Source organism: Scyliorhinus canicula, chromosome 5, assembly GCF_902713615.1.
Source record: "Scyliorhinus canicula chromosome 5, sScyCan1.1, whole genome shotgun sequence".
In the NCBI taxonomy this organism is placed as follows: domain Eukaryota; kingdom Metazoa; phylum Chordata; class Chondrichthyes; order Carcharhiniformes; family Scyliorhinidae; genus Scyliorhinus; species Scyliorhinus canicula.
In genome coordinates this window covers 182,057,436-182,074,171 of record NC_052150.1, presented here as the reverse complement: position 1 = coordinate 182,074,171, position 16,736 = coordinate 182,057,436, and the positions used below count along the sequence as shown (strand labels likewise).

General features: G+C 48.0%; 1 protein-coding gene across 1 annotated transcript in view; it reads left to right on the top strand.

Moving 5' to 3' along the window:
• Positions 1–305: 305 nt before the first annotated feature.
• Positions 306–16,736, top strand: part of LOC119965699 (highly reducing polyketide synthase 40-like) — a 44,757-nt gene continuing 28,326 nt past the window's right edge. The window contains exons 1-3 of the mRNA XM_038796460.1: positions 306–351; positions 5,145–5,218; positions 13,521–13,674. Coding sequence (XP_038652388.1) covers positions 5,161–5,218; positions 13,521–13,674 — 212 coding nt within the window. The 5' untranslated portion in view covers positions 306–351; positions 5,145–5,160. The remainder of the gene's footprint in view (positions 352–5,144; positions 5,219–13,520; positions 13,675–16,736) is intronic.

Here is a 16,736-nt window from a genome sequence, read left to right as displayed (position 1 = left end):
CACCCCAATAGCAAATCGGGCACAATGAGGCTGCAGAATCAGGTCCACCGTATCTCCAAATTATCAACATTAGTTCTTCGTAAATATATCTGTTTTGATAGCCTTTTCTGAAGGCTATCATAAAGCTCAAAATTATTTGAGGTTTGTGGTGATTCATATCACAACTGGAGAACTATAAACTTTAATTATTAACCTAAACAAGAGAGTATTTCAATGAATTGAAATTCCCCAGTTGATGTCTGTGAAATATAACACTACTTCCTCCTGTGAGATGATTTATATGGAACTCCGTGAGGGAAATCACTGCACTGTTCTCACACAGAGCCAGAGAGGACAGGAGTAGCATGTGAGGTAGGAACCATCATTTCTGATCAACTTCCATCCAAAAGCAGGTCACGCTTTCCTATCTGAATACATTTCATGCTCTCATTTCCATAAATTGATATTTTTGCTAATTATGGAAATTGTTTTCAAGGCAGGAGAATTTTGTAAATTATGTAGTTTATTAGAAAGCCTGAAATGATTTCATATTTGTGATGATTGAATTTTTTCATCTTCACCACACGGTTAGTATCTGTCAGAGTGGATCACCCACTTATTTAGAAAGATTTCAACGGATTAAAAATTGGCAGTTTTTATAATTGGTGATCACTCTTCCAGATTACAGGCCATGTGGCAAAGTTAAAAAAATGCACTCTATATTTTTGGACATTTCTAACTTTGGTTTGGCTTTTATTTAAAGTGATTTAAAGTGATTTATTTGAAGTGATGGGTGCAAAATTCACATGCCCTAATTTTTAGGCTGCAATCTGTGGCGTGCCTGTGCCGATTGAGTTGAGGTGAATGCTACTTGAATGATTTATGTGACGGTTCCTGTACCTCTAAGGGCAGGTTGGCCCATTTCAATGTTGCTGGAGAGCTCAGCACAAAGCAGGAGGTGCTGGCAGCATTCCAAAGACCACATGCACAGTCAGCCTGTATTTTCTTGAAGACAGGGGCTGGATTCTCCATCAGCCGGTGCTGAAATCGCAAAACGCAATCAGGCGGAAAATAGGTTCCGAGCCAGACTCGGGTTTTACGCCAAATTGGGATTCTCCGGCCCCCCAAAAACAACAGTTTCACAGCACCCGCCGCACGGCCTGAAAGTACAGTACGCATATCGTTAGCGGTCCTGCTGACCGATTCCAGTCGCCGGGTGGGGACCTGTCCGGAATTTCCCAGGCATCGGCGCACAGGTGCATCCGTGCTGTGACGGACGCCCTGTCTGCCCAGGCGGAGTGGTATATTGACTACCTCGTGGACCGCACCCACCAGGATGCCCTGCCTTAAGACAGCAGTAGATTCTATCAAAAGAAACGTTAAAACTACACTGTGGGGCACACTGCCGTCGCCATGATGCCCCGGGTCCAGGTGTTGATCGATGGGGTGCATGTCGCCATACAGCTACCGGGGGGATAACGGGCTGTAGGGTGACATGCACCACACTGAGAGTCGGTGCCACATCAGCCAGTGAGTGGGCCGCGTACCTCAGGGTGTGGGCCATATCCCTCAGGGTGTGGGCCACATCAGCCAGATGGACTCCTCCACCTGTGCTGTAGGTGCTGTACGCCAGCCGAGACACCCTCCCGCAGTTCCTGGGTCCCTGCCTGCATCTGCACTGTGGGTGGGACTGGATGTTCCAGGAGCCAAGGACCTGTCTGTGCGGCAGCTGGTTTCTGGGACCGGCCTGCCCTCCATCTGTCCGGCCCCTCAGCTACTTCTACCCCCACCTGCTGTACTGGACCGACTGTGTGGTGCGCACCAGACAGTGTCCCAGCAGCCTCTTCACTAGTTTACCAATCAAGGTGATAGTCTCTGAGATGGTGGAGGGTGTTGGAGACAGCAGTGACGGAAAGTCAGTGTCCTCCTGTGACCCGAACTCCGGGGTCTTCTGTGTCTCGGGCAAAGGGCTGGTGTTCAGGCTGCTCTCCCCATCAGTACTCTGCCATCCAGGGGGCACCGGCTCTGGCACTGGCTGGGGGCCCCAGGTAGACCGGGTCCATCTCCGGCATGTCTTGTAAGACACAGGATTCCAGGTATGGTTCGGCAGCCGGACGGTGGTGAGGCGTGGGTTGGGGGGCTGAGGGGGATGGTGAGGGGGTTGGTGGGATGTGAAGGGGCACACATGTGGCATGAGGATCCGCAACAAGGCAGGGGTCTCACTTCCTCGCCCTGCGCCGACCTCCGCCTTGGCCTTTTTGCACCCTCAGGCTCAAGGTGATTATAATTATCCATGGCACAATTTCTAAAACTAGGTGATTTGTGGTCCAGTGTCTTCAACTGAAGTTACTGAAAAAGAGAAGGAGGAAGAATTTCTGCCTGAAGACAGCAGTAGATTCTATCAAAAGAAACGTTAAAACTACACTGATTTATTGGACAGCTTCTTACCAGTAAATGTACACTGAAGTAAAAGTAACTTTATGTCTTGTGGCCTGGAGTAAAAGTCATATTAATTTTTATTATAACGTTTTAGTGCCCAGAAAGTGGCCAATTAACAAAGGTGCAGCGCCCTCTTGAGGCCATGATGTAAATTGTGGTTCATTGATGCCAATTTGCAAATGTTTTTAAGACTTTTAACTTAAAACAATCTTTTGATTTTTATGCATGAATCATTATAAATTGCACTGATTAGTACCCCCTCCCCCTTTCAGGAGGTTGCAACTAGATATGCTTTAATTATTAAACTAATCAATTTCCAGTAAATATCTGTGAAACCCAATGTACTTCCTCTTGTGATATGATTTAATAGAATTTTTTGAGATAAAACACTGCACCGCTCTCAAGGAATCGGAGAACATGAGGTAAGAACTATCATTGCTATCCCCGTAACCCATAACCCCACCTAACCTTTTTGGACACTAAGGGCAATTTATCAAGGCCAATGCACCTAACCTGCACATCTTTGAAATGACGGTGAGTCGGGGAGATCCCGGAATAGGGATTTCCTTGCATCTACCGACCACACCACCTTTCAGACACAATGCGGCCGGTAGATTGCTCCCAAAAACTCCTAAAAACCTGGATGCCTGTGATTTCCCACATTGTTCATTCTTCATTGTTTCCCTGAGTCAAATTCAGTTTCTGAATGTCTGCCAACGTGGCTGCTTCAGCCACAACGCACCTCACCTTTAAGAGGCCGTGGTCAAGCTTATTTTACCTGGTACCAGCCAGTTACAATTTTGAGCAATCCGCCTATAACAGCGTGGTTCATACTGGTAGCAAGCAGGTATCAGTCAAATGAGCAGGCAGCATGAAGTTGGCATGCAGTAATCTGGCAGAGTAAATATCCATGAGTGACTGCTAATTTTCAATCTAGTAAAATAAGTGAATAGAGTTGGACAGGGTCAAAAGCAGGTGTGTGATCCACTTCGACATATTACACGGCAAAGATGAAAATTTATTCCTTTCAACCATCATAAACATCAAATCATTTTGAGCTTTCTGGCAACCTACATTATTCAGAAAATATTCCTTTTATTAAAATAATTGTAGTAACAATTGATTTAAGGAAGGGAGAGGGAAAAATATTTTCAAATACTTAAGTAAGTGGGCTGAATCCCGGGGAGGGATCTCACAGCATCTACTGGCCACATGCGCCGCCTTTTGGGTGCAACACGGGTGGTCGATCATGCCCATTATCTTTAAATAATAGAATTGAGAATCCATCCTTTTCGCACTTGTCTGTTATGTTTCAAATACATTTTCCCTCAGGCTGATGACTGGCACAGTGTCGACAATTATAATGTCACAATTTTAAAATGAATAATTGCAGGACTTTCAGTAATAACCAAAGAACCAGGATATTCAACTGAAGTAATTGCAAAAGAGAGTAATAGAATTTGTGTCTCACCCTGAAGGATATGTAAATTGTGATCTTTGACAAAACTAGGCAGTTTGTACAATACAAACTCCCACTGGCTTGTGCGATTTAACTGCAGTCTAACCAATGGCCCTTAGAGGCCACCTAAGAAATAGTAAGTAAAAAAATCCTAATATAAATGGGGAAAGCAACTGAGGTGACAGATAGGAAGAAGATTTTCAGCAGAGACTTCAGGAGTTCTTGATTCGTATGCTTCTGAAGTAACAAAGAAGAAAGCATTGCTGGATCTGGTTTTGGGGACTGAGGGGATCAACTCGGCCAGTAGGGTAACATTCAGGAAACAGTTATCAAAGTAACATTAGGTTGGGTGGCATGGTGGCGCAGTGATTAGCTCGGTGCTGAGGACCCGGGTTCGATCCTGTCCCCGGGTCACTGTACGTGTGGAGTTTGCACATTCTTCCCGTGTCTGCGTGGGTCTCACCCCCACAACCCAAAAGATATGCAGGTTAGGTGGATTGGCCACGCTAAATTGCCCCTTAATTGGATTTTTTTGAGTAACATAAGGTTTAGATTACCTGTAGGATAAAAAACAAAGTGCAATCCTCAATAACAATATTTATTGGTGGAAGGCCAATTTGAATGGTTTGAGAATGGACTGTCCGTGGTAAATTAGAATAGAAGATCCTTTATTTCCCCCTGGATTACGCCATTGGAACCACAGATCCCTCCATCTGAACATTCAGTCACCTCCCCCAACTGTCCTCTGCTAGGAGCCCACCCCAGCGCCAGTCCCTTACCCCCACAATCCCATATGCAAGGCTCCATGGTTCCATCTAACCCTCCCTCTGGCCTTCCCACCCCTCCCCCTCTGGCTTTCAACCCCCTCGTGCTCCAGTTTCTGCTGTCTCGTCTTCTCTCCTGCCACTGCTGTGTGTGGTTAGGGTCTACAATGTATTGCCTGAGTGGGTGCTGGGGGCAGGTTGAATTGTGGCTTTCGAAGGAGAATTGGATAAGTTCCTGTGGATAGGAATCTTGCAGATTTCAGGGAAAATGGGGGGTAGTGGGACTAGCTGAATTGACCTTACAGAGAGGTCGCACAAACTCAATAGGGTGAATTTGCTCTGTGCTGGAAGCATTCCGGGACTCTATCATTGTCAGTCCTTGTTATGTTGTTCTACATTCTTAATGGAGGCAGGAATATCAAAAATGCTCTTGGCAGCCTGATAATAACCAAATATTAATTAAAATAGTTAAAATTTTGTTGTATTCTCTTTTTTTACCATAGACACAAACAACAAAAAATGGAGACTAAAGGTGAAGAAATAGCAGTTGTTGGAATAGGATGCAATTTTCCTGGAGGTAGGTAAATGAGAATTGGAATTATGAATGGTTATTGACATTATTATACATTGCAGATGAATTAGGGCAGATTTTACTCGAAAGTTTGAGCATAAAGGGCTGCTTGCACACAGGTGTGATTACTCACTCGCCCATCATGGGACCTATTAATTTTCTGCCCATTTATTTGAATAAAACTGCAGCTTCTCCTCCCGAGTCACTGTGTATGGGTGACCCCTGATAATCCTTTATGCTAATATATAATATAAATCAGAGAATTAATCAAAAGTTTCCAATTTATACACAATTTATATGTTTAACATTTAGTTTCAACTGGGTAGAACAGTGAAGGTGCTGAAGCAGAGAACTGTTAGTTTTGTTTCAATGAATCAAGTGAACTAAGATCAGTTGGTGCCTCCTTTCTGCTTTGGTGACTGCAAATGAAAAAACAGTCCATCTCACACTGATTTCCAGACACAGTGACTGCGATGCAGGCTGTTGTATCAGCTTTCAAGACATGACAGCTGCCATTCGACCAGCCAATCCACTGATAGTTGGGGAGACTCAAGACCCAGTACAATGGCAACAGCTATCGACCTTCCCAAAACTACTGGATGGGATTCTCCGTTTCTGAGAAGTGTTGACACCAACGGAAAATCCGTGGACTTTTACGACAGAAAAACTGGTGCCGTACCTGGACCGATTCCACACACTTGATTCTACTGAGAAATGGTGCGGGTTACGCTGGGTCTCGGGAGGCTGACAAGCTGCAGCTGCACATACACATTATACGATCCACACACACTCATCCCAGCCCAAAAAATGACATTGGTTGTGCTGGAGAGCACCCATTCAGCTGACGGGTCATCTGGGGCCAGAGGGCACCCAGCGGGTGCCCTGGGGGGGACACCTATATGGCCAATAGTACCAGGTTCAAAGCAGGCTGTTCACGATGAGTGCAGCTGCATGGCTGCCTTGCCGGCTGCAGTAATGGTGTTCCATGTCCGTCCACCCTGACTCCACAGCCCACCTTCTGGCCAACCCACGCTACTCCCCCCAGCCCTGACAGAAGCCCCCTGACTGTCAGCACGCTATGCCCATGTTGGACATTCTCCGTACCCTCTCTCTCTCCCTTAGCAGCTGCCACTCTAGTTTAACGATTTTTAGAAGCACAAGTGAACTACGCAGATAGATCCTCTTATCTCTTACTCAGGAGGAGGAGGCTTTCTGATTTATTCAAACAACTGTCTGTCACTCAGAACATGATTTATTATCCAGGCATTGGTTGTTACTTAATATTCACGAATGTCCATCAAATGAATTAAATGTCTACGTGCATCTGCCATGTATGCCATTTCTACAAAGATAAGGAGCTGGATTCTCCGTTTCATCAGCTAAGTGCTGGCGCCAGCGGAGAATGTGTGGTCTTTACCACCAAAACATCGGTGTGCAACCCTCACCGATTCCGGGACCGGTGAGGGGCGAACACTGGCTGCGACTGAAACTCCCGCCTAGCTTGCCGAAAACAGCTGGAGTATGCCCGGGTCACGGGCCATGCATGCGCACGAATGACGACCTACACCAGGCGCACCGTGCAACATGGTGCCAGCCGTGCTTGACTCCAACCTGCCAACCGCGACCCCACGGCCCACCCCCTGGCCAACCCCCCCACCAGTACCCCCAACCCTTGCAGAATGCCCACCTGGCCACCGGCACGAAACGCGGCTGGATTTGGCGGCACTGGACACAGTCCGCAGCCCTCACGCTGGCTTCCCACACGGTTGGGACCACATGTGTCCCACGCCGTCAATAACTCGGGCCATCGGGGGCAGAGCATCGCGGGTGGGCCAGCCGATGAAGCGCCAATGGCATTTAAACAGCACGCGGCACGCATCGCGAATCGCGATGATGCCAGTTTGGGATGTGGAGCATGGCAGATGGATGTCAAATCGGCGGCGGCCACGATTTTGACATGAAAATCCATTCTCCACCCGAATGCCAAATGTAATTTTGGTGTATAGCTGTGGAGAATCCACTGCGCATGCGCAGACCCGCAGCGCCCATCTGACGCCGGGATCGGCAGCTGGAGTGGCGTGGGTCGCTCAAGTGCCGTGCTGGCTCCCTGTAGGGGTCAGAATGGCTACTCCTGTGGCTATGTTGATGCCGTCGATAAACACTACGGTGTTTAGCCTCAGGTTCAGAGAATCCCGCCCATTGATTTTGTTTACTGGGCACACGCTTGTGGATTGATAGCTTGATTGATTGATGGATTAGTTGATTGATTGATTGGTTGATTGACTTATCTATGTGTCTTGATTCTTGACACAAGTAGGCTTATAGTAACACTGTAATAAATTTACTGTGAAAAGCCCCTGGGCGGGATTCTCCACAAATGTGGCTAAGTCCCTATGCCCACCGGAAAACGGTTGCAAATCACTCCAGACTTTTTTTGAAAAGTCTGGAGTGATTCTGCGGCATTCAGGTGGCTGGCAGGGCCCCGCGTGCTCCCCGCAGCTGCTGCTGTGGATAGGGTGCCTGCACTTGCGGCGGCGGATCCGCGCACGTGCCTGGTGGCCAGCCGCGGGTCTGCGCATGCACGCGGTGGCCAAATTCGTGCCGTCCCCAACGCAACATGGTGGAGGACTACAAGGGACCAGCCAGGAAGCCCATAGACCCCCCCTCCTCCCCCCCCCCCCACCCCCGAATGAGCGCGCCTGCCAATCGGTAGCTCCCGATCGCGAGCCTGGCCACCGTGGAGGTCATACGCGAATGACGCTGGCGGGACTCGATGGAACTCGACGGGCACTCGGCCCGTCGAGCGCGGAGAATCGTCCAGGGGTGCCGCGTCGATCGCGCACACGCAACTGCCGGTGAGTCTCCAGTCGCCGGAGAATCGCATGCCGGCGTGGGAGCCTATTTTCGGTAATTCTCCGCCCCTGCACTGAGCGCGAGTTTGGCGCGGAGGGTCAAAGAATCCCACAACCTAGTCGCCACATGATAGCGCCTGTTCGGGTACACAGAGAGGGAGAATTCAGAATGTCCAATTCACCTGACAAGCACGTCTTTCAGGACTTGTGGGAGGAAACTGGAGCACCCGGAGGAAACCCACGCAGACAGGGGGAGAACATGCAGACTCTGCACAGACAGTGACCCAAGTTGGGAATCAAACCTGGGACCTTGGTGTTGTGAAGTAACAGTGCTAACCACTGTGCCACCCTGCCGCCTAGTCATGAGGGTTCCATTTCAGTTTAACAAGCCTGAAACCAGTCAGCATTCCTCTGGTATATTTCCCTTGCACAGTGAGTGCAGAGTTATGGATGGTGTTGAGTAAACGACCCCACTTTGACACTGCACTGTGACCTTGAGCATTGCTTAAAAAGGAGCCTGAACAAGGATGTTGAGGAACTCCTGGGTGCTTTCTGGGTGGCGACAGGAAGTGTTTATCTGAGGATGACCTTTCTTCTTGCAGCCTGACCTTGCTACACACCAGAAAGTGGTCAGTGTCTCAGTCAGGGCTGTGATAGCTACGAATGGTGGTTGGACGGAACTTTTGAGGGTTGGATGTCTGGTGGTGATGGGATCTAGCTGGTGTTAGTGGCGTGACCTTTGATATCTCCAGGACACCTTGTGGCACAGCTTAGTTTGGAAGTAGCCATTTGTCACACCGAATTCACAGTATTAGCATAGCTCCAGTAACTTATGTCCATTTTCATTTGTTTTATCAATTCCCTGATGTCCTGCACACATTGGCCAAGCTGTGTAGTTGGTACGCACTCTTGCATTGAAGATCCCGAGAAGATACAGGGCTGGAATCTCCGATCGCCAAACCAAAATCGCGTTCAACGATTGGCCAGTGAATGAGTTTTTACGCTAGAATCGAGAGCGGTGTGATTTTTCCGATGCTCTGCCCCCTCAAAAACAGTGTACTCAAGGAGTACGTCGCACACTCAAGGAGTACGCAGCACATCATTGGGACAGCCTCACGGTGTCACCTGAGGTCCTCCCCTGATGCTCAGCCTCCAATGGGCTGAGTCCCCACCTGCGTAGGGCGCGAGTCCTCACAATTTTCAGGGACCTCACGTGGCGGATCAAGACTTTGTCCAGCCCCGCCAACGTCGGGGGTAGGGGGGGCACAGGGGTGTTGTTGGGGGGGGGGGGGGGGGTTACGTTGGCAGGGGACTTCAGTTGGGGCTAGAAGGACTGGTGGGGAGTGGATGGCCAGGGCAGTTACGGGGGGAAATTTTTGACAGGCCGGATCCACGCACAGCCAGCTGCAAGTTGCACGCCGTGGCCGCTGCAGGCTGATGGCGTGCGCATGAACGGCCATGGACCTGGCCATTCTGCACCATGTCGCAGGTAAAGCCAGGCTTTACGTGGCACGGCTGCGAGCCTCCCACCGGGCGGAGGATCGGTGGGGATGGTGCACACCTTTTGGTCGTAAGACCAGACGGATCCTGCAGACGTAGACGCAGAGTCAGAGAATCCAACCCACAGTCTCGTATTTTTGGGAGGGAATTCTGTTCATGGCAGCCTAAAATGCCTCATAGCATTGACCGTTGTCATCTGGAGTGGCAGTGAGTGAAGGGGCATAGATGCACATGATGTTAACAGGGCCTGTGCTTGTGGAAAAGCAAAGAGTATAAAGTCATTTTGAGCCTTCTGTGGGGCAGTGCGGGATACATGATCAATTATCATGATTAGAGAGTATTTTACTGCAAATCCAACTGCATGCTCAAGTGTTTCCCTGCCAGAAGAATATGTAATGTTTCTCTTTATGGGATCCACTTTGAGTGAGCTTAGTTCTGTCAGCACAGCAATGTCCATATTGAGCTTTGTAAGTTCTTGCTTGATCACAGCTATCTTGCATGTGTCATCAATCTGCAGAAGGTTATTGCTCAGGCCAAGATGCGTGGTCCTTACGTTACAGCTTGAGATGCGAAAGATGTTTTTTTTCTTTGTTGAGTTCATCCTGCCCGGTGCATAGATTAGCAACCCACCTGGCGAGAGATGACTCTCTTAAGGTCCAAGCGCTCACTGAAGCAAGCAGGCTGTGGTGGAACAACACCTATCTGACTGAGGGCTGCCCAGCTTGAGGCTAACGGTAGCCATCCAATGAGATGCTATGATCTCTTCCACTGTTGGAAGTAATCCCTGGTGTTTATGTTCTACACCAATCGAGTGAGAATCCGCATTGTGCCAATGTAAACCGGGAAGCTGAAATGTCCTCTCCAGGACTCAGGCCTGGGAAAAAGGCATGGAAACCCTGACTTGCCCAACAATTGCTGATGATGTCCACAGAATTGTTTGGTACAAGCTCAGCTGCAGGAGTTTCCAGAAATTTCGCAGATTACTGCCTATGTGACTCCACTCTGGATTTTCTGTCAGTATTTAGTCTGATCTCCTGGAACACCCACAAAGCAGTGGAGCAATTTACCCAAAGCTTCTCGGCCTTTTGCCTCAGATTAGGTGTAAACTCTGAGTTGTGAGCCTTCAGTTTTTGGGTAACCCCGGTGCCGGCTTCGAAGTGATGACAACAATGGTAGTGATGAATAATAGTAATAATCTTTATTATGGTCACAAGTAGGCTCACATTAACACTGCAATGAAGTTACTGTGAAAAAGGTGGGGGTAACCTCAATGCTCGCTTTGGAGTAATGAGATCAATGGCCGTGATGAAGAAGACGGTAACAAAGGCCATGCTTGAACTTTGCTGTAATTGTTGCCCCTTAATGCTGGTCTGAAGGAGCAGCAATGCCCTGGATGAGGAACAGAGTGGAATAGCAGCACCATTTGAGAATAATCAGGCCTTCCCTGGGTATGTGACTCCCCTGATGTCACCCAGTTGGAACAAGCGTCCCCGGGCAGAACAGGATTGTTATCTCAGCCCTGAGAGTGTGTAACAGTCTGCAAACACCACGGGTATGCAGAGCGCATCCACGAAATTGAACATCAATAGACTTTTGCGTTGGTAGTATAAAATAGTGAAATGGGTAAACGAATTGCCCCATAAATGTGTAGAGCATTAAATCTGCTTTGTGATGTGTTTTTGCTTTGGATTACCTGGCCAGTGTCAAAGTTGACCTGCTGTTCCTGCAGGACTGTGGAGCGCTACACCTCGGCAACGATAGACAATGGTCAAGCTGATGGTCTCACAGGCCATTGATCTGGTCAGGAGGAAATTATTGCTGTTCCTCTGGTCTGAATACTCTACTGTGGGGAGGCAACTTCAACAGCACCAAAGATAAGATGGTACAGGGTAGTCGCCCCTTCGGAACAGACATAATTTTAAAAAATGTTTCCCTAAGAATAATTAATGTGTGTACCCCAGCTGTGAAGAATGAACACCAGCCGTCCTTCAGCAGCTCCCACTGCAACTGGCAACATCCAGGCCGGTCGTTCTGGGCAGTGACTTCACCTCCATCATCGGTGCAGCTGTATGATCTAGCAGGGCTGACAGCAACCTAGATATCATGTCCAGATTCCTGATGGAAATGGTAAAAGATCCTAAACTGCACGATATCTAAAATAAATTAAAAAATAGGTAATAATCTTTATTGTCACAAGTAGGCTGCATTAACACTGCAATGAAGTTACTGTGAAAATCCCCTAGTCGCCACACTCCAGCGCCTGTTTGGGTCCATAGAGGAAGAATTCAGAAAGTTCAAATTATCTAATTTATTTCGGGACTTGTGGGAGGAAACCGGAGCACCAGGAGGAAACTCACAGACACGGGGAGAACGTGCACACTCCGTACAGACAGTGACCCAAGCCGGGAATTGAACCTGGGACCCCGGTGCTGTGAAGCAACAGTGCTGACCAGTGTGTAAACCATGCTGCCCTTGGATCACTGCGTAGATACAGATGGTTATAGCCAGATGTGCCCATCCATTCCCAGGATAGATGGCCTGTTTGTGTCCTGAGCATTCACAGTCAAATCCACCAATGTGCAAGCCGATGTTCGTCTCTGACCACTGCCCCCTACTGGCTGACTGTCACTTACAGGAAGACCAGGGACTTACATGACTTTGTGACACCATGTAAAAACACCTGGATGGGGGGGGGGTTGAAATGTGTCTAGCGTTACCCCATCCTGATGGCGATCTTTGTGTGCGGCTGCATCAAATTGTGTGTGAACCCTGTGTCACATCACCTGTCCCTTGTAGAAATGTTTGTACAGAAGAACCACTTTGGCCTCTTGCCCATCAGGAAGTGTGTTTCCCATAACATTCTTGAGGTCCTGCAGGAATAGGAGATGTTGGATCCTGATAGATTGTTCCCTGAGCAGACTGTCAAAGTCATTTGGCAGAATGTCTCATCGCCAGTATTTCCAAACAAGAATCAAGATGTAGTTTGACTGGTGATGAGAAGTTCACTCCCCATCAGATCCTTCATATCTGCCTAAAGTCTTTGCACCACCGCATGCTGTCCTCAAAGCAGCTGTGATGGGGAAGAGACTCACACACCTCCTTCAGGAATGTGCCATTCCAAAAATGTCTGGAAAGCCATGCAGTGGTTTTTGTCAAGGTTTATCCTGTGCAGTTCCGTGACTCCACGGGATGTTCCCAGGAACACATACTGAGACAAATATCAACCACAGCTGGAGGATTATCAACTCAGTGAAAGACACTTTTTGGTCTGCCTGAAACTTGTTGGCCTTCCAGTACAAAGAGTTATCCATGCCTGAGTGTTGTAAACTGGCACATTCTATGAGCCAGGACTACATGCTGAGGGAGGCACTAAAGCTTGGGGCATACTCCATAAATGGCGCAATAGAGAAAAGTAATTATTTCACGCCTTTCAGCCATAGTACATCGAGGGGCTGGAAACTGTGTATCTGGTAAATGGCACGGGCTGGATATTCCACTGGTAGGATTGTCCGTTGCTCCGGCAGCGCACCCATGCCCAGGGATTTCCTGATGGCATGGGGCTTCCCACAGTGGGAAACCCCATTGGCTGGCGCGACAGACAATCCCGCTGTCAGCAGGGTATGCTGTAGCGGAAAACTGGAGTGGTGGGGCGGAGAATCCCACCCCACATGTATCGCAATTGAATTGAGACATGTCAGGGTGCAACATGTTCTACGAGAAACATGTAATGTTATTGCATTCCATAGTTACCAATTTGAAATGTTTTGGAATGTATTTTTAGATATTTTATGAATGAAGCATATTTTTGGGAAAAAAAGGATGTGAGCATTGGCCACATGGCCAACAAGAGCTGTCATATCCAATGACACTGTCTTTCTTCAGACAAATTTACTGACGTATACAGAATGATTTTAATACCTGTGGTTCCCCTCTGAATTCTTGTGTTTTATTTTCAGGGGAAGGCATTAACAATTTCTGGAAAGTTCTTCATGAGGGAAGAAACTGTGTCGTAGATATTCCACCAGATCGATTCGATACTAAGTTCTGGCATGACACAGATGACAACAAAGCTGGAAAAATGATCACAAAACGCGCTTGTTTAATCGAAGGGTAATGTTGCAGAAAATATTCTCCAATAATAACTTCAATGATCAGGGAATATTAATGATTATAAATCAACAAAGCATAATCAGCCAATTGAAATGTTTTGTTCTAAATCTTGAGATCTATTTAAAATTGGAGGTAATTGCAGCAAAAAACAGTTTGACTCAATTAAGAAATCAAAGAATGTAACCATAAATGATCATTAACTCAAACTTCTCTTTGTTCCTGTGCCAATTGGTTTATATTGCCTCTCCTTTTCTTCCATGCACAATACATCACTTCACATTTCTCTCACATTTCTAATTTATCTGCTTGGGGGTGGGGGTGGGGGGGGGGGGGGGTGGTGGGGGGGGGAGGGGATGGGTGGAGGGGGGTGGTTGTGGTTATCTGTATAGAACAAAGAAAAAAAGAACAATACAGAACAGGAACAGTCCCTTTGGCCCTTCCAGCCTGGACTGGTCATGATACCAACCTTTGCCAAAACCCTCAGCACTTCCTTGTGCAATATTCCTCTATACCCATCCTATCCATGAGTTTGTTAAGATGCCTTTTGAATGTCGTTAATGTATCTGCTTCCACAACCTCCCCTGGCAACGCGTTCCAGGCACTCACCACCTTCTGCATAAAAACATCTGCCTCGCACATCTTCTCTAAACTTTTCCCCATGGGCCTTAAACCTATGCCCACTGGTGACTGACCCCTCCACCCTGGGAAAGAGTGTTTGCCCATCCACTCAGTCCATGCACCTCATGATCCTGTAGACCTCTATCAGGTCACACCTCAACCTCCACCTTTCTAATGAAAACAGAGCGAGTCCATTCAGCCTTTGCACATAGTTAATACCCTCCAGACCAGGCAACATCCTGGTAAACCTCCTCATCCTCTGTCTCCAAAGCCTCCACATCCTTCTGGTAGTGTGGCGACCAGAATTGTGCGCAATAGTCCAAGTGCGGCCTTACCAAGGTTCTATACAACTGTAGCATGACTTGCCAGTTTTTATACTCGATTCAATTGAACTTTTCTGGCTTGAGAGAATTCACACCTCTTTAACCTGGGGTTACCCCTATCTCTGGATCTGTAAGGACTTAATTACCTGCAGATGCTCGCATTCAAAGCATTGTCTTGCATCTTTGACTTTATCTATAAATATGTTTCTGGAACATACCTCTTCATTCACCTAAGTAAGGAGCAGTGCTCCAAAAGCTAGTGATTTGAAACAAACCTGTTGGACTTTAACCTGGTGTTGTAAGACTTCTTATTGTATTCAGAAAAACACCCTTTTACTGCTACCCTTTGCCTTCTGTGTCCGAGCCAGTTCTATATTCATCTTATCACCTCACCTCTGATCCCGTGTGACTTCACCTTTTGTACCAGTCTACCATGAAACACCTTGCCAAAAGCTTTACTGAAGTTCATGTAAACAACATCCACCGCCATCCCCTCATCAATCATATTTGTCACCTCCTCAAACAACTGGATCAAGTTAGTGAGGCATGACCTCCCCTTCACAAAACCATGCTGTCTATTGCTCATGAGTCCATTTGTTTCCAAATGTGTATAAATCCTGTCGCTGAGAATTCTCTCCAATAATTTACCTACTACTGACGTGAGGCTCACCGGCCTATAGTTTCCAGGATTACTCCTGCTACCTTTCTTAAACAGAGATACAACATTAGCTATTCTCCAGTCCTCTGGGACCTCACCAGTAGCCAATGAGGATACAAAAATGTCAGTCAAGGCCCCAGCAATTTCCTCCCTTGCTGCCCTCAGTATTCTGGGATATATCCCATCTGTCCCAGGAAGCTTATCTACCTTAATATTTTTTTAAAGACTCAATACCTCCTCCTTTTCGATGTTAACATGATCCAGACTGTCCACACACCCGACCCAAGAATCAACTTCTACAAAGTCCCTTGCGTGGGTTTAATTCCCTCACCGGCCTCCCCGAACAGGCGCCAGAATGTGGCGACTAGGGGCTTTTCACAGTAACTTCATTGAAGCCTACTCGTGACAATAAGAGATTATTATTATTATTCTTTAGTGAACACTGGTGCAAAGTATTTATTTAGTACCTCGTCCAATTCCTCTGGCTCAACACATAGATTTCCCCCCACTGTCCTTAAGTGGTCCATCCTTTTGCTGGCCATCCTCTTGCTTTTTACAGATGGATAAAAAGCTTTGGTATTCACCTTAATCCTACTTGCCATGACCCCTCCTAGCCCTCCTAATTTCCCTATTGATGTACCATCAATTGGACGCGAGACACGATGAAGGTCCAAACTTAGGCTGTAATCAGCTAGATGTTAGCCCGGTGGTCGACTACAGAAAAAGGCCGACCGCCGGGAACTCTGGGTACTTATACCCCGCTTCGGAGGCGGGGTCTACTTGCCTCTCGACCAATTGGTGAGCAGTCACATGACTAGTCCCAGCCAATCAGCCGAGAGGCACATGACCAGCCAGAGCCAATGGGAAACCAGTGCTCTGCACTGATGGCAGTGCTCCCATTCATACCACCACATTCACCCCTTGTGGAGAAAGAAGCGGGGAGGGGGGTGTTGTAAGGGGAAGAGAGAGAGAGAGGGGGGGGCGAGGACTGGTGGTATGAGTAGAGACAGTCGAGAAGATGGGGGCTGCCCACAGGCTCGTGGCAAGATTGAACAAAACGAATACAGTTGGGTGCAAAGAAAATTACAATAGAGTGCAATAAAGTCCCATGGTTGCATCAGATGGACACGATCAGCCTGTCGGGTGCCCATGGTTTTCTGGTGGACCGTCGCAGTGGAGCCGGCGACGTCGGGCCGGTGGTCGTCCTTGACTCCGGGAGCATCGGTTGTAGATGTGTCCCCGTACTTCGGGCCGGTGGTGGAGACGTTGTGATCAGGGTAGGTGGGGTCTGTGCGCTGGGTCGTGGGGGTGCAGGGGGCGCTGGGGGAAAATCGGGATTGGGGGGGAGGTGTTGATGTAGGGGGGGAGGCCGCACGCCAGCGGGTGCCAGGTCCCGAAGCGAGACCGTATCCTGCCGACCGTCAGGATACTCCACATACGCATACGTGGCGTAGAGTAACTGG